Consider the following 23,739-nt stretch of genomic DNA (forward strand, 5'->3'; position numbering starts at 1 on the left):
GTGACCCGCTCAGCAGCACAGAAGCGGAAAGGGATCTCGGAGTCATAGTGGACTCCAAGATGAACATGAGTCGTTGGTGTGACAAAACCATCAGCAAAGCTAACTACACTTTGTCATGTATCTGCTGATGCATGATAAATAGATCCAAGGAGGTGCTTCTCTATGCAGCATTGGTCAGACTGCTGGCAGTTGGAGTATTGCATCCAATTTTGGGCACTGTACTTCAAGAAGCATGTTGATAGACTCGGGAGGGTCCAGAGGAGGGCCACTCATACAGTCAGGGACTTACAGGACAAGCCCTATGAAGAGAGACTGAGGGACCTGGACCTCTTCAGCAAGAGAAGGCTGAGAGGTGATCTTGTGGCCACCTACAAATTCATTAGGGGGACACAGCAAGGGATTGGAGATGCTCTGTTCACCAGGATGCCTCTTGGGGTAACAAGGAACAATGGTCACAAACTGACAGAGCAGATTTGGGCTAGATATCACGAAAAAACTTCACAGTAAGGGTGACCAAAATTTGGAATGGGCTTCCAAGGGAGGTGGTGCGGTCTCCTACCTTGGGGGTCTTTAAGAGAAGGCTGGATGGGCATCTGGCTGGGGCCATCTGACCCTAGCACTCTTTACTGCCTGGGCAGGGGGTTGGACTCAATGCTCTGTTCTGACCCTAGCATCTATGAATCTATTTATCTGCCCCTGGCTGCCTGTCAAAGATGACAGGAGCCAGGGGCAGTAGGACCCAGAGGGAGCTGGTGGCAGAACTAAACAGCTGGAACAGCATGTTCAGCCTGGCCCTGCACCCCTCTAGTCCCACCCCCGCTGCAGCCTCTGCCTAGCAAGGGCTTCTGGAGGCTCCAGCCTCCCTGAACCAAGGGAAATACAGGTAAGAAGGGGTGGGGGAAGATCATTGACAATTGCCTCAGTCCTCAGGATTGGCCAAGCTGGCTTGTGCGGTCCCAGCGCTGCATCTGGGAACCATGTGGTGCTGGAGTGTAGCAGCCGGGGGAGAGTAGGGAAATGACTGTGGCAGGCGGGGGAAAGGGGCAGCAAGTGGGTGTGCAGAGTGCAGCAATAGCTGGTGGGAGTGCAGGGCCAGTGCCAGTGGGGCCCAGGGTGGGGCTGCAGGAGCCCTATGGAGCCAGGCTGGCTCCCCCCTCTCCCTGCTTAAGCAGTGCAGCCCAGCCCTCACTTTGCCAGTGAACTGGTGTGGGCCCCGTGCTCCTGCCTGGCTGTTATTGCACTCTGCGTGCCTGCTAGCAGACTCTTCCCTCTGCCTGTCGCAGCCATTTCCCTGCCCACTGGCCAGCACCACATGGTTCTCAGCTGTAGGGCATGTATCAAGAGACAGGGCTACCTATGTGGCCCTCGATGGCTTGCCAAAGACTTGTATGCACTGGCTGGCTTTCTTGCATGTAACCCAGCCTCTGACTTCTTTACTATTCCTTCCATCCAGGAACACACACCAACTGCAGATGCTTCCTCAGCCTGACAAAGGGTATTTATACCTGAAAGCTTTCAAAGGAGAATTTGTCCAACAATTTGAGTTGGTCTAATAAAAGAGATCAGATTCACCCAAAGAACCTTGTCTGCCTATGTGCTTAGACCAACATGGCTACAACCTGTATCCTTGGTTACTTCATGCACATGCTTAAACTAAAGGGCATTAGTCCATAGTTCGGCTTCACATCCACACACTCCATTTGAAATGCCTCAACACGTACCCACAGTGTGACATTTTTTTGAATGCATGACAAAGCCAGTTTGTTTGCTGAACACAAAATTTTAATTTGCATAAAAATATGTATAATACAAACAATATAAAAACCTGAGATGCAAAGTGTTTTACTGAGCTTGGCCCAAAACTCATCTTCAGGCATGCTTGGGAGTGGTGCAGCTCTGGCCAGTGTATGTACTTAGTCTTCCTGAAGTTCCTCGTTCGTTCTGGCACAAATACTAAATATATGCCATTACATAAGTCAATGTCTTAACTCAGGGCAGTTTAATAAATATTTCGCATGCTGAGTGGGGCCTCATCGGAGGTAAAAGCAATGTTTTCTTCTCTTTAGTGACAGATCATTCCCGGGAAGTTCTTAAGGAACAGTGGCTCTTCCTGCAAAAAGACACAGTATCAGGTTAAGACCCAAATTGACAGTTATCTAGATATCACAGTGCAGTGCATATAGTAATATTCATTTAATACTAACTTGAATATAAAGTAAACCTGTTGTGCTTTCAGTAATTCCCAAATCTTACTGTTCTTTTCTTCTTGAAAGCACACTGTTGGTGACTGTCATTGGTATGGAGGATTATAGGAGGTCTCTTTCAAATATGTATTCCAAAAACTGATGGCCTGAACTCAGTTTCTCTCCAGATGAAATAGCCAGCTTCAGTCTGACTTTATATGTGCATGTGATCTTTAGCAAATGACATGCTGGCTCCAAAATACATTACCACAGCAGTTGAGTGATAGGCAATGCTAAAAGGTTTAACACAATGCAGCTCTCATCTGTTTGCATCTCTACTGCTCTTACCTTTCTGAGGCAAGTGGTCACTAACCTACAATGACCTTTCTTAAATGCGTGTTAAAACAGGAACTTGAATACTATTTCTTACATTAAAGGCATGTCTATTTGTTGCTGGTAAGGAAGTGGATGTGCTGTCAGCACTACATCCTCTTTTTCAAGGCAGGAGAAGAGTATTGGCTGTATGGCTGGTAGTCTCAGCTCTTGTGTAAATCAGCCTTCAGTTAACACAGTATAACTTGTGTTTATTGGGGAGGAAGGGGTTGATGTAAATGGAAGAAACAGGAGTTGGAAATATAGTCCATCCAGCAGTTGGTGTCAGCTTGGGCTAATCCATGTTTGCTTCGGATTTCATAACCCTTCCTCACATCTCAGTAGAGTAGGCCTGCTCTGTTGAGGGAGTGCTTTTAATAAGCATATGTTTTCAAAGGGACAGTGTTATCTTAAGGGGGACGTATTTTAAGGCCTGAAAGCAGGCAGTTAAGTCTGTCCTCCTAGACTCCAGTACTTGTGTCTTTTTTCAATAACATCTTTGCAGCACAAACCAAAAAGACCCTGCCAGGTCCTTTTCATCTGATTGCCTCACCTGGGCCACCATGGTGCTGCACAGCATTTGCCCTGATTTGGAAAGATGACTAAACCCTTTGTGATCATCCTTTCTGTAAAGAATGAATTTAATTTCTCGAGTACTGTAACACGGTGGGAGGTCCCCCTGCACAGCAGGGTGGGGGCAGCATTCCTGTACTTTTGCAAATGGGGAACGTGAAAGTTACCTGCATAGCATTGTGACGCATTCGATATCATCCCTGCAGGAGGCTCCAATGGGTCTGAGGGAGGAGACCCCTCTCCAGAAAGGTGTCATCCTTCTTTGCCTCTTTAGTTGAGAGTTTGGTTGATGCAAGGATGCACAGTGTATCTGAAACAAATGGAGTGCAACTCTCACGAAAGGAACAGCAGCTACATTCCATGTTCCCCTGGAGCATTTTGTTCCAACATCTAACTAGGCCAGCACCTAAGTCTTCAAAGGCCTGGCACAGTCAACAGCCATTACAAAATAATGATTCTTACTGAAGGTATAATCATTTGGTATCCTGGTAAAGCACTTGTTAAAAGATAGCTAAGTGTCTTAGCAGTTCGGGAAAGGAGGCAGCACCCTTGCTTTCTAGGGCTGGAAACACAGACAGACAGACTACAATACTTGCCTAAATTCCCAATGTTGGTATGTGAGCTGAAGAAAATAGTGTTATTCTACTGCCTTGACACTACTAGCTCATGCTATTTCAGTTGTTGAAGTAACAGATATGCTGCTGTTAGTTCTAAATACTGCAGTCATTTTGTACATGTAATCACTCACGCTTTCATGTCAGTAACCGCCTGACCATTTGCATTCAATAGCTTAAATGTTTGTTTCCTCCTGTTTTGTTCTTACCTGGCTCAGGAAGGCTGAACAAAGCAGCATGACTGCTATAACTTTCAACCAGTGCATCTTTGGATCGGCTCTTGCTTGCCAGAGGAGTTTACGAAGGTTCTGGAGTCCTGAATAAAATTACTCCAGCTTCCAGTCAGACTTTTATACTCCCTTTCCCTATTGCTGTATCAGCACTCGGTGGTTGAAGGGACAAAGTTCATCTTGAAACAGTACTTAATAAGTTAATGTCTACAAGGCCTTATCCATCTGTCTGTTTACTTTTCTGACATGTACTTTGTATGTTCAGCTTACCAGGTGTGCTAACTGTTCCTTTTTTTCCAGTCTCAAAGGGTTCCCAGTATTCCACAGTGTACCTGTAGCCAGAGGGTAGTTGGCCACGTATGACTATAGTAGGGATCAAAGAAGGTTCACTTCCACAGGCAGTGGGACTTGCAGCTTTGGGTTCTTTAAACTTACTTATTTAGCATATGCAGTTTTGGCATGTTTCAGCCATCTTAAGACAGTGTCATCACCAGTGTGAAGAGCTTGAAGGCCACTAGGTAGCACTGTAAATGGACACAAGTCAACAATGTAGGGCATGGTTTGGACTTGTCCACAAGCATTTGCTGACACTGTGAAGGCCTCACTGGTATAGGTTTGAGGCACAGTGACCATGTCAAGTTTGAAACCAGTTGAGAAATGCCCAATAATGGGCAGTTAAACCTTGGTTGATTGTCTGTAGGGTCAGAGATAATGTGGTGATTGACTGGTGTCTGTGCTGACCATTCATCCTGCCATTGACTAAGGAAAAGTTGGGTTTTGAAGGGGTGAACCATATTGGGCGTCTTGAGGGAAGCTGAGCTTTTGGTGGGTGGAATATGTCCCAGCGTGCTGGCAGCGTAGGATTGTCCAGGATTCTGGTACAGGTAACCCTGGGAGTAGAGTGTGGTGTAAGGTGCCTGATGTAAGACTCACTGTAGCATGCAGTTAGGTGTTCACTAGTTTGCTGTATGATGATGAACAAGCCCATACAGGGGGCACAGTATTCTGCAACTGGATAACACAGTGTGAGAGCAGCTGAATGTAGCATGGAGGCATTAGCACTCCAATAGAGCCTGCAAGTTTGGCAAGTAATCAATCCTCATTTTGATTTTTAAAGCAGTTTTTTGGAGATGTGATTTATAAGTTAAAGTCCAGTTGAGGGCAACTCGAAGATTACGTGCCTCTCAAATTCAAAGCCCACACAGGTTAAGAGCTCCCTGAGCTGAGAAGTAAGAGGCCTTGCTGGCTCCTGAGCAGATAACCCTCTTCTACAGCTTTGAAAAGCAGCTTTACAGAAATCTGCTTTTCAAAGGAATAGAAGAAGGTTATCTGCTCAGGAAGCTCTTTACTGGATATTTGCTTTCCTTTGAGAGGTATAAAGTAGTTTGATGGGCAGGAAGTCATTGGGTTTTGCTTCTCTCATATGAAATCTTGAACCAAGTCTGTCTCCCCATGGAAATAAGACACACTAGCTTCCCCATTAGTACCAAGAAGTATTCCTCCCCTCAATATTCTAAAGTGTTTGTGCTTCAGATCCCTGAATTATAGTGCAGAATTACACATGTTTAATGTGAGGGGAGTCTGATTTTGTGGGCATACTAAGAAAAGGAATTGTTACTTGTGCTGTATCCTACCCCCTACAGCTAAGTGATGCAATGAGCTTAAGAGCAGAGAGAGTTAATTTGTTAGAGGCAATTGTATAAGGATGGCTTTGACCTGCAGTCAACCCAACTTTTAGCTCAAACATGATTTCTGTTATCTGCTCAAGGGCCAGCAAGGTCTCCCACTTCCTACTCAGGGAGTTCTTTACTTATAAGTACTCTGAAACAAAATGCTCCAGGGGGCCTGTTTTGATTAACTAGATGGATTGATTTCTACCATATTTGAATGTAGTACTTGGCTGAGACTGAAAGCTGAGGGAGGTCTAAATAGCCTTGTCTTCTCTTCCCTTCCACCACCTCTCTTTCTTGAACTAACACTTCAGATGATGGGGTGTCCCCATGAGTTGTACAAAAGACCCATTAAAAAGGTGATGCTGGGAAAATATTCCTGCTCCCACTCCATGGCTGTACCCCAAGTCTACTCTGGAAGGGAGCCAAGTACATTTCCCTTTGGTAAGGTGGATTAGCAGTGTGCAGGAAGCAAGTCAGACCGATGAGCTTTTTTTTTTGTCTGATAGGAGACAGGTCTACAACAGGGAAGAAAGGAAATAGGGGAAGAAATGTGAATTTCACTTGTTTCCCTTTAAAAATCCATGTTGGAGGCAGAAGGACAAGTCAGAAAAGTGCATGCCCTCCTCCAGAATGACAGTTTGCTTGTGTGCTCTTGGCTTAGCAGTAAACATCTGTGTGTGCAACAGTTTGGCTCCCAAGTGCAATCCAGGTAGGCAGGAGGTAGATGTATTAAAATGTAGGATTTAGAGCAGTTGTCTCCAGCCTTTCTAAAGGTGAAAATATTTTTTTGAAGTAAAGGGTAATTCATGATCTACTGCCCTGCACCACCCCGCAAGTCAGTCTGTTGGAGGAAGGAGAAGAGGCACAAGTGGGGCCCTGACTGGGCCAGAAGTCAGAGCCCAGGTAAAGTGTGCAGGTGCATGGGGGCACCTCTCACTGCAGCATACACCCAGGTAAGGTGCAAAGCCTAGCATGCAGCAGCAGCTGCCTTGTGCACAGATTGGGAGGGCATGTGCCCCGCCCCCCAAACCAGGGTATGTGCAGTGACAGGGGAACCGCCCCCCACAGACAGTTTGCCTAGGCTGACTCTCCCCTGGCTTGGCTGGGGCTCCACTCACCTGGTAGCAGCAGGCACAAAGGGGGATTGTCCCACTCACCTGGTCTAGCCCTAGCAGCAACAGTGGGTGCAGCTCAGCCTAGCCACGTGTCCTGTTGCTTACACATGCTGCCTCTCCTGGATTGTGTTCCATGTTTCTTGCCACTCCCAATTGCAGAGCCTCTGACAGTCTCTCTGTCTAGGGGGCCTAGCACCCCCTACCCCCACCCCCAACTGAGATAAACAGTCAGGGGCTCTGCAAAATCGCTTGGTCGGTGACAACTGACTTAAAGATTTCCTTCACACAACCCATTCCCTGGTCCTGATTTTAGGAACAATGAGGGTTCAAGACCGCACAGTGTACACAAACAGGTCTGTTTTTGAGGACTGGATGCTATTGTACAAAACTATATAATACATGTAAAAAGCTCCAGCATGGAAAGTAGATAGCCTTGACCTACGCCTCCCTAATTGCTTAATATGGAGGAACTTCAGAGTGCCAGTAGAGAAGGAGCAACTCAATTAAAATAATGCCACGTTGTAGGCTTGGTGCTATACTGATAAGTGCCTTTTATCCTGGTGTTGCTGAGGTTTAGTAGAAACCACTGTACCTTGCTCCATGTGAACATTCTACCACAAGGTGGCTTTATTAAAAGAAGTCAGTGCCCTTTGGCTGCCACATCTTTACTTCCTGCTATATCCTTTTCCTGCAAGCAAAAATTAAATCTCTTGTACTGTCCTTGTCTGGGCCTACTGTAGTGGGGATCAGTTGGCAATTAGGGCAGGTCAGATGTGGTTATACCCAAAGCAGTTACTTCTGCTTATAGCAGTTCTATGGATGTTCTCCCATGGGAGACAGCCCCTGCTGACTATTTGTCTTAATTCTGAGGAACCCAAGTAGTTGGTTACTTACCAGCTGTTCTGAACAGAGAGCAGCAGCTGAACTCCAGTGCTTTGGGTTTGGAAGAGCAGTCATCATCTTCATGTTAGTATTTGTGTCCTGTGCAAGTTGCTTTTCACCTTCATCACACTATTTGCTGTTTGTTTCTTCTCGGGAAGCATCAGCTTCCTGTTTACAAAGTCAGGAGGATGTGCTGGTGTGTCAGTCATGATAGTAACCTACTTGTTCTTTAGTTACACCCTGCAATTAACAGCAGCCTTACTACGCCCTCTGCTCTGCCACAAGGGAATTAGTATAAGAGGACCCTGAGAGAGAGCTGGGCAGGATGCACTGCAATTTGAACAACGCTTTCTCTGCTGGCCTCAGAAATACACCCAGAAAATAAAACCCAAGAGCCAACAGAGCAAATGTAAGAGGGCAAATAGGGTGGCAGGGTGCATTGGGCCAGAAACAGGAAGGATTCTGGGACTTGTGTTTGTGTTCTAGATCTAGAGCCTCAAAACTAGTGTTTGAGTGCTGCTTAACCCTGAAGCTCCTCAAGTTCACCAGTAAACCTCCTTCCACTGGACATGAATGGAAGTTGTACTAAGCACCAAGCCCTGGTGGGCTATGCAATCCTCCTCTGCTCTCACGTTCAGGACTTGCTCTTGGAATGTGCTAATACAACCTGGTGCTACATAAGAGCACAGCTGAGTGGTAAGATCACACATGGGCTAGCTCCACAAAGAGCTTTGGTGTGGAGGGACAGACCAAGGCCAGATTTGAAGAGGGACCACTAGGAGCTCAAAGTCACTTTGTGAAGTGCTGCTTGAAAAGGATATTTTATACCTTTTCCTCCACTGTGCTTGTAAAAGGCCAACCAAGCCTGTCATTCTGAAACTTAAGATGGAAGGGGGAAGCAAGATCCTCTAGGCTGCAGAAATGTTACAGCAACAGCCTGTGCTTTCACTAATAACAGACCTCATAAGTACTGCAGATGCTGCTATTACTCAGTCTTATTATTATAGCCTTAAGGGCTTCCTGCTACTGTCCTAGTCACCTGATTCTAATTTAAAATCTGCTTTTGAAGAGTTCTGACACTTTCTTCCCCAGTTGCTGTTGCCTGTTCTTTTTGTCCCTGTGGTTTGAGACTCTTTCAAGTCCCTAGACTTGATCCCCCTCCACCCCCTGCCCCCAAATTAGGTTACCTGAGCACAAGATTAATGACACAGGAAGTAGCATTAGCTGACATGGTGGCTTAGCACTGAAATCCTGTTTCTACCAGATGCAACTTTTCTCCCTCATAGCAGAAGCTGAAAGGGACTGTACAAACCCCTTGAGCCAAGGCTATACTAAATGCCTAACTCTTAAGAGATTACATACAACCTTAGCTCTCAGCAGATTAATTAAATAAGGAAGCAAATGACTCAGTTTCACCTAGGTTTCCTTGAGCTTCACATATATAAAAAGGAAAAAAGTGAGAGGCAAAAAAACACCCTGCCCATATCCATAGCTTTGTTTCAGCCCTGGGCACACAAGGTTCATCATTAAGTTAGTCTTTTAGATGCATCTACCCTACTGTCTGCCTGACTTCAGGGTATTACAGCTAAATACGTCTCCCCAGTCATTCCAAAGGCAGGAATTGACATTCAGTTTCCTTAGGGAGAGCACTCCCAGCAGCTAAGGTTAGTCTTAGTCACTTTACCATCCGTAAAGGGCCGATTTTAGCCGAGAACAGAGACAACCAAATTCATTGTCTTGAACATGTAAAGCCCTTTTGCCAAGAATGCCAAAGCTAATGTTCAACTCCCGTGGACAGGGATGAGAAACAATGTGTTCTGGTTACTTTTTAAAGACTGATGACCCAGCAGTGAAAAAGCCTGGAAAGCAGCAAACTTTGCACACAAGTCCAGCTTTAACATATATACCATAAAACAGGAATTTATCTATCACTTAATCTTGTGAGAACCTTCTTTGTCCATGGTTAAGTGCTCAACCCCCAACCCCTGGGTTATTCAGCCTGGGAGGGGGGCTTCCCCATCAATCTACAGCCCCCCTCTCCCCTCAAGTCAGCTGTGGCCCTGCACACCTGATTGAGCAGACACGGTGGCAGAGGGCCTCGCCCCAACGCAGAGCCCACACCTAGTGCATGGGGCTGGGTTGAGGCAGCGTAGGGCCCAATCCAGCCTGCAGATGAGCCCCATGGCACTCTTCAGGCCTGCAGGATAGAAGCCTTGAGCACTGCTGGTCTATGAAGACAAAGTACTTTTCCGGGACTGAACAGCACATGTGGTATGAGGATTGTGCTGATCTAGACCTTTCTTCCTGAACATGAGGACAAGAACCTGTTAGTTCCTATAATCTTTCCCCCACCTTAACCAAATGAATGCTACCTTCACTTTAAGCTCACTGGCTGAAATGACTTATTCTGGTTTAACCCACATAAAAGCTTTTTGTGGGACCCAAACTATTTAATCTCCAAACACAGTGCAATCTAGCAGGAAGATGTGCAGCTCTGCAACTAATTTGAGCTTTTTCGTCACTTGCAGCAGCATGAAAGAGTGCCAGTGAGCAGAAACAAGAGGAATCTCAGTGACTGATTATTGGGGTGCTGGAACTTGCTTTCGGGCCACTGTGTGGTTTGCACACCAAGACAGACAGCACCCTGCTTGCTCTCAAGTGTCTGGAACAGGCTCCCTGAAGCAGCCGTCACCACCAGACGCTCTTAAGCAAGTTTGGATTCAGCAACCGGGGTGCCCAGCCTTTTCGCCCTGAAGGCCAGCCATCCACAGGCTGGATGCAGCTGGAGGGCCAAACCCAACCCAGCAGGCAGACGTGGGGGGAGGAAGTCAATCCCACCAGGTAGAAGGGGCAACCCAACCATGTGAGGTGCAAGGATGGGGCTGGACCCCAGCCCACCTGCACAGGAGAGGGGCAGGACCCTCCAGTCAAGGAGCTGATCCAGCCATGGGGGGGGCATGGCCCACACCCCAGGGAATCAGGAAGCAGGGGAGCAGCAGTGGGCCCTGCTGCCCCAATTCCCCATGTGAAGGGCCACGCAGCCGGCAGGACGACGAGCAGCACAGGAGGCACAGGTCAGGTTGAGGCTTTATTGCAAGGGCTGCGGGGGCCACCCCACGCATAAGAGCCGTGCTCACTGGTCATTGGCGTAGTCAGCCGGGTTCTTCCTCTTCAGGCGCTCGTTCTCCTCCGTGCCCCACGAATACACCGCGTAGGCCACCACGAACGCTGCGGGTACAGACGGGCCGGTTGAGGCTGGGGAGCGCGGCCCCACCCCGGACTTCTCCCCCACCCTCACGCACTTACGCGGCGTCACGCGGAAGACCGAGCTGCGGAATCGGCGCCAGGTGTTGGGGAGGCCGACGCGGAAGTAGTTAGCAAAGGGCCTCTGCTCAAAGGGCGACAGCGTGTACGTGATGACGTGCCGCACGTAAGCCAGGCGGCCGAACTCAGGCCCCATGGCGCCGCCCTGCAACAGCGCGAACTTATCACCGCCCGCCCGGACCGCACAGGCGGAGGGTACGACAGGGGAAAGGCCGCACCCACACTCACCGCTCACACGCTCTGCAAATGCCGAACGCCTCCTAAGGTCACCTTTTACTGTTCCGCTGTGCGAAACTTCCGCTTCCGGGGCGCGGGACAAGCCCCGCCTCCTCCCCGCCACGCGGCCAGTGAGGGGCGAGGCCACTCCCCTCCCGGTAAGCCCCTCCTCTCCCCGGTAAGCCCCGCCCTCCCCACCCCGCGGTTTGTAAGGGGCGAAGCCACGCCCCTCCCGGGACAAGCCACGCCCCCTCAGCCTTCCCCGGCGCGCGGACTGTGCGGGGCGATGCCACGCCCCTCCGCCGGGTAACGGCCGCTGGGGGGGGGCAGGGCAGGGCTGGCAGCGCCGGGCTTCAGGTCTTGTCTTTTTTTTTTTTTTTTCTTTTTTTTTGCACCGGTCCTGGAAGCACTGCAATACCAGGTCGATGCATGGAGTGGATGGAGCACGCTCCGGTTCCACCACCGGCGGTGAACACCAGCGTCTCTGAGGTGCCCCATGGTCATCAGACTCGCTGGCAGGGCTGCAGTCAGAGCCTGGCGGGTCGGGGCCAGCAGGCCCAATTGAGGCCCTTGCCCAGGCCGCGCTCTGCTGAGCTCCCTGTGCTACCCCTCTGGTGCCCCCGCCTCAAAGCCTGAATCGCCGCCCCCCCGCCCCGCCGGCAGGATGTGGCCCAGATCCACCTCCCCACCACCTGACAGGACCCAAGACCCGGCCTCTGCACCCAGGGGCCATAGTTCCCAGAGCAGGGGGCAGCAGTGATAGCCACGCCAAGAACTTCTCCCGCCCTGGCTGAGCTGCTGCTGCCCCCACCCTGTGCTCAGAATCCACTGGGGGCACTTCTGGGGTTCACAGCTTGGGCTTGCTGCTGAGGCAGGAGCCCTGTTGGTTTGGGGGGCAGTTCTCACACCCTCCTAACTTGGTGCTTTGCCCACCTGCCTCTAGTTATGCTGCAGGCCTGTAGCATCAGGACGTAGGCTTGTTTTTTAAAACCCTTCCCTGAAGCATTATATGCACTGAAAACAGCATGGGCTACCGCTTCACTCCTACCCCCTCCCATCAGTGTGGCACAGTTGGGTGGCACCAGAGTCTTAGGAGACTTGCAAAATATTGTACTGGCAGGTTAAAGCAAGGGGTGTTTGCTCAAGCTAGGTGGTCTAATTCAGTCTTTCACACTGAAGCATGTCACTTGTTTGTGTTGAAAGTAGCTTATCTTTATTTATATTTCAGGGGCTCCCAGGGACCTCACTTCTGAATGAAAGCCCCATTTATGGTAGGTACAGTCTAAACACGTACACCCACACTGCAACAAACATATATCTGCCTTCCTATGGTCATAGGGAAACTGCCATTTCCTTTTTCACATGTCCATAAGGCAAGATGAATAGTGTTAGTGCTGTATGATTATTATTGCAGACGATATATATTTATATCTGACAACTCAGGGGAACGTGGTCTTAAACTTTCATGCAGTTTTCTGTTGCCTACTTAGACTGCAGATGTCCCAAATGCAGTTTCCTGTGCTGAAGTGCTTGACTTAAGGCAAATGAGGTTTTTCTTTGTGCATGTGCTTTTGGGTTTTACTCCTTGGAGCCTTAGCCAAAGAGAATTTCTATTCTTTTTGAATAAGGCTAAGAAAAATTGGGATACATGAGAATGACATTTTGTTAAAGCAACAGGTCTCAACCTTTTAAGACTCAAGGCATCCCTCAGAAAGTGCCAGCTCTTAGTTTTCACTTCTGTTTTTTTCCCCTTTTTTTTTCCTGCACTCAGACAAATCCACAGAGCAGTTTCTTTGTTGCAAATTGCTCAGAGACCACAGCTACAGATTTCTTTGAAATCTCTGGATTTATCTTGCAAATGATTTTTATAAACCCAGCAGTGTTAACTGTGACATTCCACAACATCCTTAAAAGGATCTCAAGGCACACCATGGTTGGAAAAAACAAAAACACAAAAAACAAAACCTGTGTGTTATACTGATCTACCTCTTAACAGCAGTAAACTTATGAGAAAGCTAAAGCTACTCTCCAGTCTGCACTATCAAGGTCAGATATTGTTGGTCCCTTCTGTCTATTCTCCACCCCTAAATTAACAAAAAAAAAAAAACCCCAAACAAACATACCTAAAATCATGTTGTTGTTGGGCTTAATAGTGAACAGTTGTTTTAGCCTGTATTTTCAGGGTTTTAGCTATTTAAGTGAAACATCTGGTTTAAGTTGAAGCTGTAGGACTATTGGAAACAGGTGGATAATACTCAGCCCCAATATACTTTTAGTTCTAAAGAGCTGTATAAACACTAAATAATTCACTGTAATAGCTGTACCAGCTAGCTGGGTATTAGCCTTGTTGAAGAGATGGCAATATGGAGGCTCACAGTCACCACAGACTACTACTAGTAGAGGGAGAATTTAGACTCATGACTTCCCAGCTCAATCCTGTGCTTACTACTCTGGTCACTCCCCTTGGACTTTTGCAGAAGCAAGAACTGAGTGTTAGCATGCTGGTAAGGTGATTTCAATGTGTTGTAGAAGGAGGGTTCTGGTGTGTATTCAGACATTTATAGACTGCTTAGTAGTAAGTTTAAAATAGAAGGCTATGAATCAGAAAGTGGGAGTTCAGGGTAATATGCAGCCAGAACATCTAAAAAAAAAAAAAGAAAATCTTGCGAGAATGCTCAATTAAATTTAAAAAAGCAAAACACACCACTCTGTGAAGGTTTTTTTGGGTTAGGTAGGTTTTGGAATGTTTACAGAGTTCAATAAACTTGGCATTTAGAATACTAACTCTAGGAGAGTCCTCATGCTGGGAGATGAATAGAATTTGAGAAGCAGTGTAGGATTTAAAAAAAGGTTAAGCTTGACTCATTTTACATTTCTTAGAGCGCATTCAGGTTTCAGAATAATACCAATGACAGATTAAAGTAGTATTTAAAGTCAGCGGAAAGTAGGATTTAAAAATCTTTTCAGGGAGGACACTGTAAGACATACTTTTATAATTTCGGTTACTCAATGTGTTATTTCAAGTATTATTTGCACATTTCAAATTTAGCTCACTGTTAATCTTAACAGTTATTTCTTGTTCATAGCCAGACAGAAGCAAACACAGCAAGCATCCACAAAAAGATACTGAATACTATTTTTAAAATGGAACCTATCAATAAATCTGATGCAAGCACTTCCAAAGGGTGGCATTTTCCCCCCCTAAGTGGTGCAATAACAATTCACTGAACAGTTAGAATGGGATAACAAGTTACCCCCCTAGCAGGTTTTTTTAAAAAAGTAAAATCAGAACATTATTTAGATAGCATGTTCACTTATCACCACTCTGTATGAAAGGCCTAACAGCTTGACAAAACAGGTTGTCTACTGCTTTTGATACCATACTGACTAGATGCAAGGTTAAGGAAGAGTGGTTTAAAAAAGGCACTAAAAAGCACACTTGAAATTGAGTGCCCAGAAGTCCAAACACTAAAAGCTTCTTATATAAAGTATTTGCTAGAAGTCTTAGTGTACAAGGTATTAATCATGAGTGTTAAAATAGAGGCTTTACACAGAAATGGCATGAAGTCACAAATATTTATTTCCCCCATCACATACAGCTTACAGTAGATCTCTTTAGTTATTAAAAAGTTGCTTCCACTTTAAATGCAATACTGTTCCCAGTTAAAAAAAAAAAAAAAGAAATTTTACTTTTCTTAAGTGGAGTTCCTCATTTTCTGTGAGTTAGAAGGAGCTATAAAATAAATGCCATTATGCAAATACCTGCCACTAACTGCAAGGTAAGTTGTAACCTATTATTTAAGACAAAAAAGGTTATTTTTAACTACATTTTTGATGTTTAGTTGGTCAGGTCTATAAATTGCTTTTAGTACTACAAAAAAATATCGTGAAAGTAAGTGTGCCACAGTAGTGTGGGATTTACCCATTACCGGCAAGTACATTTAGTAGCTATCATGTCTTCATATTCTTTGTAGGCTATAGAACCATCAGGCTCTATTGTCAAGACACTCAATGGACTATATTCTGCAGGGATGCAAGAGGGTTTTGGAACAGATGAGTCCAGTTTCTCATATATGATGTTCTGTACCATTGTATGGACTGGAGATCCATAACGATGTCCAACCACCCTTGGACAGTCACCTTTGCAGTACTGAGGGCTGTATCGATGTGGTGCAATTATCCATTTGTCCCACTTTAGTTGGCTAAAACTTAGACGGAAGTTGTGAAGCTCACATTCATTTTGAGGAAAAAGGAATTGTTTGAAGTATTCACTCATATTATAGGTTGAAGCTGCCAGGCTCTCTTTTACATCATCTCTTCGGTGGCGGGATGCTCTTTTACCCTCTGTATTGTCTCTTCCTGCATTTTCTGCAGGATCAGCCAGTGGACTGTTTCTCGGTCTGGACCACACTGGGTTTCTTTTCTGAAATCTAAGCACATTCCACCGATGATAAGCGTGTTTGCTGGTATCATTTAGATGTAAAATAAGAGAAGGGAGAGCCAATGCTGTATTAAAGGAACCTTCCTGTTTAAAGTTCTGGTTTTGATCATCTTTCAGACAAGTGAAATTTACAGCCATATGAACATTTCTTTTGTTAGTGGTAATCAGTGGCTGAAGAAAGGAGGTCACATCAATTTCAACCCACTTGCGCCTTCTAAGTTCAAATCGCAGATTAAAAGTTATCGACTGTGGAACACTGGGACACACTTGGCTAGAAGGATCATTCTCTTTAACAACCAGGTGGCACATGCATGTAATTGGAGAAGAGGAGGAAACCGATCTGTCAAAGGAGTAGAGTAAAACTGACTTGAGTAAGTGCTCTAGAGCGGTAACACGATCCAGGTTGAAAAGCAGATCCACTGAGTGAAGGTCTCCTGCAAAAGGAAACAGAATCTGTAGAGATTCAACAGGCCTATGGTATAACGATAATGAGCACTGATATGAATAAAGACAGACTATTCCTTGATTATGCTTACATCAGTGATGTTTCTGTATTAAAAGGAAGGCAAGTGCCATTATGTAAAATATGTCCATTAAAAACACGCAGGTTAAGGGACAGTTTGCTGCCAGTTTTGCACCTATGACACAGGGAAAAAAACCTCTTTGTTGGTTCTAAGAGATACTAGAAGTTATACAACCAGGCTACTAAACAGTGTCTTTTCATTGCGTCAGTATTGCCCTACTCTGGCTCAGACCTGTGATTTATCTAGTCCAATATCCTGTTTTCATAAGTGGCCACTACTAGAAGCCTCAGAAAGATGTGCAGGAAACTGATGTTAAATACACATGGGATTATCTACCCCTTGAGCACCTAACACTTTGTAGCTAAAGATTGGTTTAAACCCTGAAAGTAGAGGTCTTTTAGCCTTTCCACAGCTTTTCTAGCATTAAATTATGGATACTGTGGTTATCCGTATGCATATCCAATCCCCTTTTCAGTCCTGCTAGATTCTTGGCTTCAGTGGAATCTTTAACAAAAAGGGTTTGATTATCTAATTATAAATTGTGTGAAAAAGTATTTCCTTTAGTCACTTCTTAAATCTGCTGCCTTTCAGGTTTCGGACTGTTCCCCCATGCTTGGATTATGAAGTGAGAGAATCAGAAGCTCTTCATCTACTAACTCCATTTTTTGTGTACTTTAAAAATTGGTGCCACCTCTTACTCATCTCCCAAGATTAAATGCTTCATTATCTTAATGCAAGATCTTGTCCATGCTTTTAAAATTTTCAGGCTCCAAAGCCCTAACACTGCAAATTTTGTTTTTAGATGTGTTGACTAGTTATACAGAATACCAAATAACATTAATAATAATAGTTTTATACAGTATATTATGTAGTATTTTCAATTCAGTTTCATGCCTTGAGCAACTAAAATGGGGGGTTTTTTTTGAGTTTACCAGCACAGTCCATGCCTTAAAGTCAAATCAGGACTTTATTCCTTTAATAATATTTTTCTTAGGTACCACACTTGACTTCTAATTTGAATAAAGCATCTTCAAAACAGTTTTTGGTGGCTTGGTTCAAATTTTTCCTACCAGATTTAATAAAAGTAATATTTAAGGCATGTTAAAATGAACACATACCCATTGTTAATAGGTCTCACTTAAACAATAGATTCTTATGCTGCATAAAGCCTTCTATTCAAAGGGCATATCCTGTAGTTTTTTTAGTTTATATTTTATAAATGTTTATAATTTTTAGTGAGCAAGTCTCCACTTCAAAGCACTTTTCTTTCCTTCAGGAGAGAAACTATTCATATATCTTTAGATAGGATAATCCTATTTTACAGGAGAGGAAACCCGAGACCTGAAGCAACTTCTCCATAGCCGTGTATACAAATTAGAAGTCTGGACTCTTGTTGTCAGTGTTGTAACCAGATCACATCTATCACCCTGCACAATCATGTTTTCCTTGAAATTGCCCAGCCATGTAAGTTTGTCTATCTTACATCTAACTTACTAGACATTCTATTTTATACTTATGGATGTTTATAGAAGTGGGGTGGGATTTTTCTGTGGTTAATGTTACAAGGAAAGCAGACCTAGCCCAATTAAAAAGCTGCCTTGTAATGGATCATTGCTGTTTTCACTGCCTTACTAAAAAGCAGAATTGAAAGGAGGCAGTAAAAAGATAGGAGGCATCCAGTAGATTTTATGGGATGTCTTTTTTTCCTGCTGCTTTCCAAGAAGCTAGTGAGTTTATAATCTTTGAGATAGTAGTTACAATCCTTAAATGGAGTTATGACTAAGCAGCAGTAGGACTTGAGTAGGTATTGCTTGGATGTAGAGGCCCAAATGGTGAGAAGCCTTAGCTTAGATTTCAGAAATACCCTAACAGCTTAAAGGAAAAGCCACTCAGCAGATTTTAAGTTACAGATCTGTTGGATTAGAGCTTTCTTAACTCCATTTTAGTTATGAAAAGAGTGAAAAACTTCCTTGTTATCACCTGCTCTCCCCCCCCCTCCCATCCCTCATCCCAGGGCACCCCAACATACCTTTCATTTCATTCTTATGGTGGTATTTGCACTCAGCATGTGGAGTGAAGAGACGGACAGTGTTATAAAGGTGACTTCTCTTGACTTTTGGGATCCCTTCTTTGGTGGCAGACATCTTGTACAGTCTCTTCATGTACCTAAGGGCTCTGGAGTCTGGTTGGAGCCTTGGGACCTCACTTTCCCAGTGCTGGTGTCTCTGGTCAGACAGCACCCTGAGAAGGGGAGGCAGGAGGGTATAGCCATGTCTCATACCTGGTGGCAGCAGCAAGAATGGAGGTAACTCAGGCAGCTTATTATCAGGAACTAGCAGCAACTCAAGAGTCTCATCAGGTACCACATCCTCCCTGGAACTGGGGGAACATAAGATGCTAGAAGAAAGCAGCCTAGTGTAACAACAGAAATAGATAAAATATTTCCGGGGAACAGCCATGTCTCTAGAGATCACAGCAGGAAAAATGCCTTCCCATGACAGATTGTATGCCAGAATAGAAAGAAGAGCCAAGCCTGGTTCCCTAAATATGTTTCAGGTGGGCATGCAAAGGAAGTTTCTGCTGATGGAAAGACCTACAGCTGGTCAACAGACCCAGGTGACTGAGTTCAGACTAGGGTCTTTCACCATGATGACATTTTGGAAACAAGATCCTCATTCTCACACTCTACCCACATTCACATGGAAATCATTATTAATTATAGAGAGGTATACTAATTAGAGATTTTATCCCTATGAGCCTCTAGAGGGAGTCTGTGAGAAACACTAAATGAGTATTAGTTACTCTGTATCAACAGCCCTAAAACAACATGTGCCCCTAAAAGAGCTGTGGAATCCAAAGGTCCTTAACACAATAATGATACCCACTTAATAGTAACTATGAAGCAAAACTCAACAATAATCTTTTAATGAGCTAGTAAGAAAAAAGGTTCTTATGAAATTATGAAGTTACATTTCTATTAGCACCGCAAGTGAGATGAGACAGAAAACGTTGACTAAAAGAAGAAAAGGGATTGGGGAACCATTCTGTGTAACTACGAGAAATGAGAAATGGAAGAAACAAGTATCCTTTATGTATAATACTTAGTTTTCAGTTTGATGTTTAGTTACTGGTATTTGGCAATGGGTCCACTATAAATACCTTAGAGATAGAACAATCTAATGATCTGAGTTCTGGTAGTACACTAAACAGGAGGGGGACTAAAGATGAACACACCTTGTTTTGTTAATTTCTAATAATTTCAGTTCACTTCTGTAAGGTAGAAACATCTGAATTTAGGCATCAGTTGTGGTGGGGTGTGTTATACCATTCCCTAGAAATAGCTGTAGCACCAGGAGTAGAGAATAAACTGATTATTGGTATATTGGGAATTTTGAATCCCATCCGATTTAAAACTAATTGCTTTCTTTTATTTGGGCATCAGTTGGTTAAACAGAGTAGCTGAGAAACTGAGGCTGTGAAGGGCAGACTTTTCCCCTTTGTTTATGCTCTGTAAGTAATTCCGGCAAAGCTGGTAGTAACCTTTCACCATTGCAGTTGTTACTGGTCCATGAGCATACACAGCAGGGATAAAAGTGAGCTAAATAAATCTAAGATTTATTCTGCCCTTTGTTCATTCATTTTATCCCTGTTAAATAAGTGTGCTGAATTAATATGTAGTTTTAAATTATCTTTGACAAGCCCAGGAGCCACAAATAACTTCAACACTTCACTTTATTTTATAGAGTACATTTTCTTTATTGTACTTTATTTTACTAGAGTTCCTCCTTCTTTCCTATAAATTACAATCCCATCATGTAGCAGCGATATTGTTCACTTTTGCCAGCTAAGCAAGGCTGAGTGGACTCACTTGTCTGGATATAGAATCATCTTGTAACACCTTGTAACATTTCCTTCCTTCATGCTGACCCAATAAAGGGCTCTGTGCTGCTAGAGGTGGTCCCCTTTAAATGAGACTTTTGATCACTGCAGGGAGAGGCCTACAGAAGGAATACGAATATGTTCTGGATGTTTTTTTCCTCTTCCGGCTCTAGTTCAAGCACATTGGTATAGACAACTTGTGTTGTTTTGGAACAAAGGAGTGACTCCTGGGAGACCTGGTAAAAATTGAACCAGTGTGGTATTAAGGATTCATACCAGTGTACCTATATCAGTGTACTCACTCACCTTTGCGCAAAAGTTACTAATAGCCTACACAGATTAGTATTAATGCTGCATAGCACTTAAGTAACAAGGTGCTTAGTATTTAAGTGCTTTATAAATCACAGCATTTTATACACATCAGGTAGTCCACGCAACACAGACCAATAAGACCTATTTTACAGATGGGGGCTCTGAAATACACAGAGGTTAAAGACTTGGGATTAGGGGCCTTGGAGCCTTTAACTTTTATGTGCCTAGTGCTACAGTAGAATCTAGAACTTAGTTGGTTGCTTCAACTCCCCATACCATTCATGGGGGGAGTTCAGTGTCTCAGAATGGGATCTACAGAAACTTGTATGCTGATTGAGAGAGTCTTCTTGAGATAGTTGATGGGGACAGGGATTTGGCTTAAATTCTGCACCTGTTTAGGGCTTAAGCACTTCATTAGCACTAACAGGAAGGGCTTCTTCCCATTTAGGATTAACAGTCCAGAACTTTTTCCTTTCTATCAAAAATGAGCAGGGATCATTCCCCTTTTACAGTGGTGATATCCTCTTTTATGTAGTCAGTTGGTCAGTGGTTTGAGCACCCTCTCCAAGTGTGGGAGACTCCAGTCTGACTCCATTTGGCCCCCAAGGGGGTTCTAAACCACAACTCCCACCTCAGAAGAGTGCTTCAGTCAGCAGGATCTAGGCTTTTGGGGGGCTAGGTAGTATTGGGAGCCGGTTTGCACCCCAGCTTTTGAAGCTGTTTCACTGTCCTGTAAAAAAGGAAGATTCAGGTGAGAAAGTCTGCCACTGAGTCTAGTGGTTAGAGGGCTCACTTAGGCAGAAGGAGTCCTATGTTCCAGGCCCTGCTTTGGGCCCATTTGAGTATTTTATCCAATGAAAAATACATAAACCCTCCTTGGAACAGAGTTAACCCAGAGTGCTGCCTGCCTGTTCCTTCTTGCCAGCTCTCACTCTCTTTGGCCCAGTGAATTTTCAGTACTTTTCTGCAAGGTGGAACAGCTCAGGAGGGGAGTGAGTATCCTTACCTGAAGTAGTCTATAGGTTGGTGATCTGGGTACTCCCCTGAAAGACAGGCAATATATGTTAGAGCCCCTTTCAGGCAGAGGCAGGAATTTAACTTGGGTCTCATGTATTATACAAGTGCTCTAACCACTGAGCAAGTGTGTTTAGAGGTATTGCTTCTCCATTTCATGCAGAGCTTGACAGGTGTTTCCCAAAAATGCCTACCAGATCAAGCTCTTCGGGGGCTAGAAGCAGTGCCTACTTTATGGATCCTGGCTGAGCATGGCACTGGCCTTCCTAGCCCTTTCAAGACCGTGGTTCTTCTAGCCATGCACAGAATCAGAAATGTTGTTACCTAGGGTATTTTAATATTGAAATTCGAGGTGCTCACAGAGCTTTGATGTCTCAAGAATCAGGATATTGGGTTAGGCACCAAAATTATGTATAAGTTCCTCTTTTTAGATATCAGTGTCTCTGGGTATATTTTATCATGGATCAAAAATGTTTAACAAACCATTTAAAATATATTTCCCATACTTAGGCTGGTTATTGTACAGATCAACAGGCAATAAAATAAACAGTTTAATATACACACTGTTGATTTGAAAAAAAATCTAGATGGGCTCTAATAGATACTGTAAAGGACATGTACTGTATCATCAGTGATAAAATGAAAGAGCCATATTCAGACACAAATGTGGTAGGCACAGCTTTCCCCAGGTTCTTTCACCCTCCTTATCAGCAACTGAGCCTAGCAGAATTTATTTGAAGCAAAGCAAGGTGACCAAGAATATTTGAGATGATTAAAAAAGAATTTCAAAACTTCAACTTCCTTTTTTCCATCAGCACTGTTTTTCTTCCATGTCACTCTGTTTTGCTTTTATACCTAGTTGATTTCCCTTGCAGGTTTTCATGCACTAGTGAAGAACACTTGGTGCTCTGATGTCTGGGCTACAAACATTGAAAGTGACTGTTTAAATCCAGAGGATTTTTTCTTTAACTAACAAAAACAACAATAAAGAAATCCTTCCTTCTACAAAACCTGCATTTTTGCCCTCACCTACCTGACCGTGTCCCTATAAGTATTAATTACAGTGTAAAGTAACTGATTTATATCTGTCATTTGCTGTTAACATGCTTCTTGCCTTTCACTTCTCTGCAGACACTAATACCAGCCTTGGAGAAATGTAATAGAAAAGTAATTGTGGTTCTAGTGCCCTCAGATCACCTTTCAGTCCCTAAGCTGAGCACATCTAACTCCAATCTTAGATCTAGGCATCCAAATAAGCAGGGTGCTTTTCAGTCACTACTGGCTATCTGTGGAATGTGGTCTGAAAGACCTCCACTAGAGCACTATTGATTACTTCAGGAATGCACAGAGCCTCCTGTTGCTGAATGTGTCTAATTGGGATTTTTTAAATTTTATTTCATTAGGCTGATACCTGGGAGAATCTCCTTTCTTGTCAGTTGTTTTTAATTAGACCTATGTTTATCAGTAATGTGGTAAAATGTCACCCCATCATCTAATATTCATATCTTGCTGATTCCAAGGAAGGAGCGCTTGCTCAGAGAAAGCTTAATTAACTTACAAAATGTCAGTCTGGCATAGTTTCACTCAGAGGGGAAGGTTAATTACAAAACTGGTTAGGATTATATTCAGCTAGCAGTCTGTAATGTAAAATAATGTAGCCATTTTCTCACAGCTGATTAGGTTGTGATAAAAGGTGGGCGCCATCACTTCTAAGGTCAGTTACTTTTAAAAGTTTTGCTGAGTGAGTTGGTTTGTACTTTAATTCATTTTTAAATAAAATAAATCAGCCAACACACTAGCATAGAACAACTGCTGGAGCAACTGAGTAGCTCTGAATCGGGCCCAGTTTATACTAGTTTTAAACTGGTGTAATTCACCTCTGCACTGTGAGCTAAGAGGCTTTCGAGAGATATATATTGAAAATTGAACTGCTGACACAGACTGGATGACTGAGGGAACTGGAAGCTAGCAAATTTTAAAGCTATCACTTTTTGATGGCCTGTATGGAATGGGTGGTAGTTTCAAAAGCAAGCATCTCAGTCACAAGATCCATCCATGTTAACTGGCCTTTTACTTGCAGCTTCTGCCAGTCAGTCTAGGGCTGAAAGGAAAATGGGGCATGGTTGCACTAACATATTTCTCCAAATTTCTACCCAGGCACTGCCAAAGGTGCAGCTCCATCATGGCAGCACCTGTGGGAAAGGTAGCACGGGTTGTCTGCTGGCATTTTAATCACTGTATTGTTTAACTCTTGCAGCAGCATTAAAAGTGGATCCACCTGAAGAAATAGGAAGGACTGCCCTGCAGAAGGATAGAGTGCAGAGACAGAGTTTGTCCCTGTAGGATTACCATATGCCCTGAGGGCAAGTAAAGCTGTTTTGGAGGTA

At 44.2% G+C, this 23,739-nt stretch overlaps 3 protein-coding genes and 2 long non-coding RNA genes across 6 annotated transcripts; 2 read left to right on the forward strand and 3 right to left on the reverse strand.

The window, feature by feature from the left end:
- Nucleotides 1-1,760: 1,760 nt before the first annotated feature.
- On the reverse strand, nt 1,761-17,229 carry LEAP2 (liver enriched antimicrobial peptide 2). 2 transcript variants are annotated; one of them, XM_019535027.1, is made up of 4 exons: nt 17,218-17,229; nt 3,952-4,163; nt 3,296-3,438; nt 1,761-2,110 (listed from the first exon to the last, which is right to left on the reverse strand). In XM_019535027.1, the coding sequence occupies exons 2-4, from the start codon at nt 4,006-4,008 to the stop codon at nt 2,074-2,076; spliced, it is 237 nt and encodes a 78-aa protein (XP_019390572.1). In that variant the 5' UTR covers nt 4,009-4,163; nt 17,218-17,229; the 3' UTR covers nt 1,761-2,073. The 2 variants fall into 2 exon arrangements, with proteins under 2 accessions (XP_019390572.1, XP_019390571.1); XM_019535026.1 differs by lacking the exon at nt 17,218-17,229 and having other exon boundaries at nt 3,952-5,283.
- LOC109310068 lies at nt 5,492-22,623 on the forward strand. The gene is made up of 3 exons (XR_002101132.1): nt 5,492-5,726; nt 6,549-6,553; nt 22,613-22,623. It is a non-coding gene; the product is annotated as an uncharacterized LOC109310068 (long non-coding RNA).
- Nucleotides 10,718-11,297, reverse strand: LOC109310064 (cytochrome b-c1 complex subunit 8). Its single transcript, XM_019535025.1, has 3 exons — nt 11,195-11,297; nt 10,949-11,111; nt 10,718-10,870 (listed from the first exon to the last, which is right to left on the reverse strand). Exons 2-3 carry the CDS (start codon nt 11,100-11,102, stop codon nt 10,776-10,778), a joined length of 249 nt encoding a protein of 82 aa, XP_019390570.1. The 5' UTR covers nt 11,103-11,111; nt 11,195-11,297; the 3' UTR covers nt 10,718-10,775.
- Nucleotides 12,144-15,871, forward strand: LOC109310067. Its single transcript, XR_002101131.1, has 3 exons — nt 12,144-12,302; nt 12,411-12,453; nt 15,782-15,871. It is a non-coding gene; the product is annotated as an uncharacterized LOC109310067 (long non-coding RNA).
- Nucleotides 14,740-18,666, reverse strand: GDF9 (growth differentiation factor 9). Its single transcript, XM_019535024.1, has 2 exons — nt 18,177-18,666; nt 14,740-16,057 (listed from the first exon to the last, which is right to left on the reverse strand). Exons 1-2 carry the CDS (start codon nt 18,604-18,606, stop codon nt 15,108-15,110), a joined length of 1,380 nt encoding a protein of 459 aa, XP_019390569.1. The 5' UTR covers nt 18,607-18,666; the 3' UTR covers nt 14,740-15,107.
- Nucleotides 22,624-23,739: the final 1,116 nt, after the last annotated feature.

Source organism: Crocodylus porosus, unplaced genomic scaffold (assembly GCF_001723895.1).
Source record: "Crocodylus porosus isolate Cpor-Errol unplaced genomic scaffold, CroPor_comp1, whole genome shotgun sequence".
NCBI classification, from domain to species: domain Eukaryota; kingdom Metazoa; phylum Chordata; order Crocodylia; family Crocodylidae; genus Crocodylus; species Crocodylus porosus.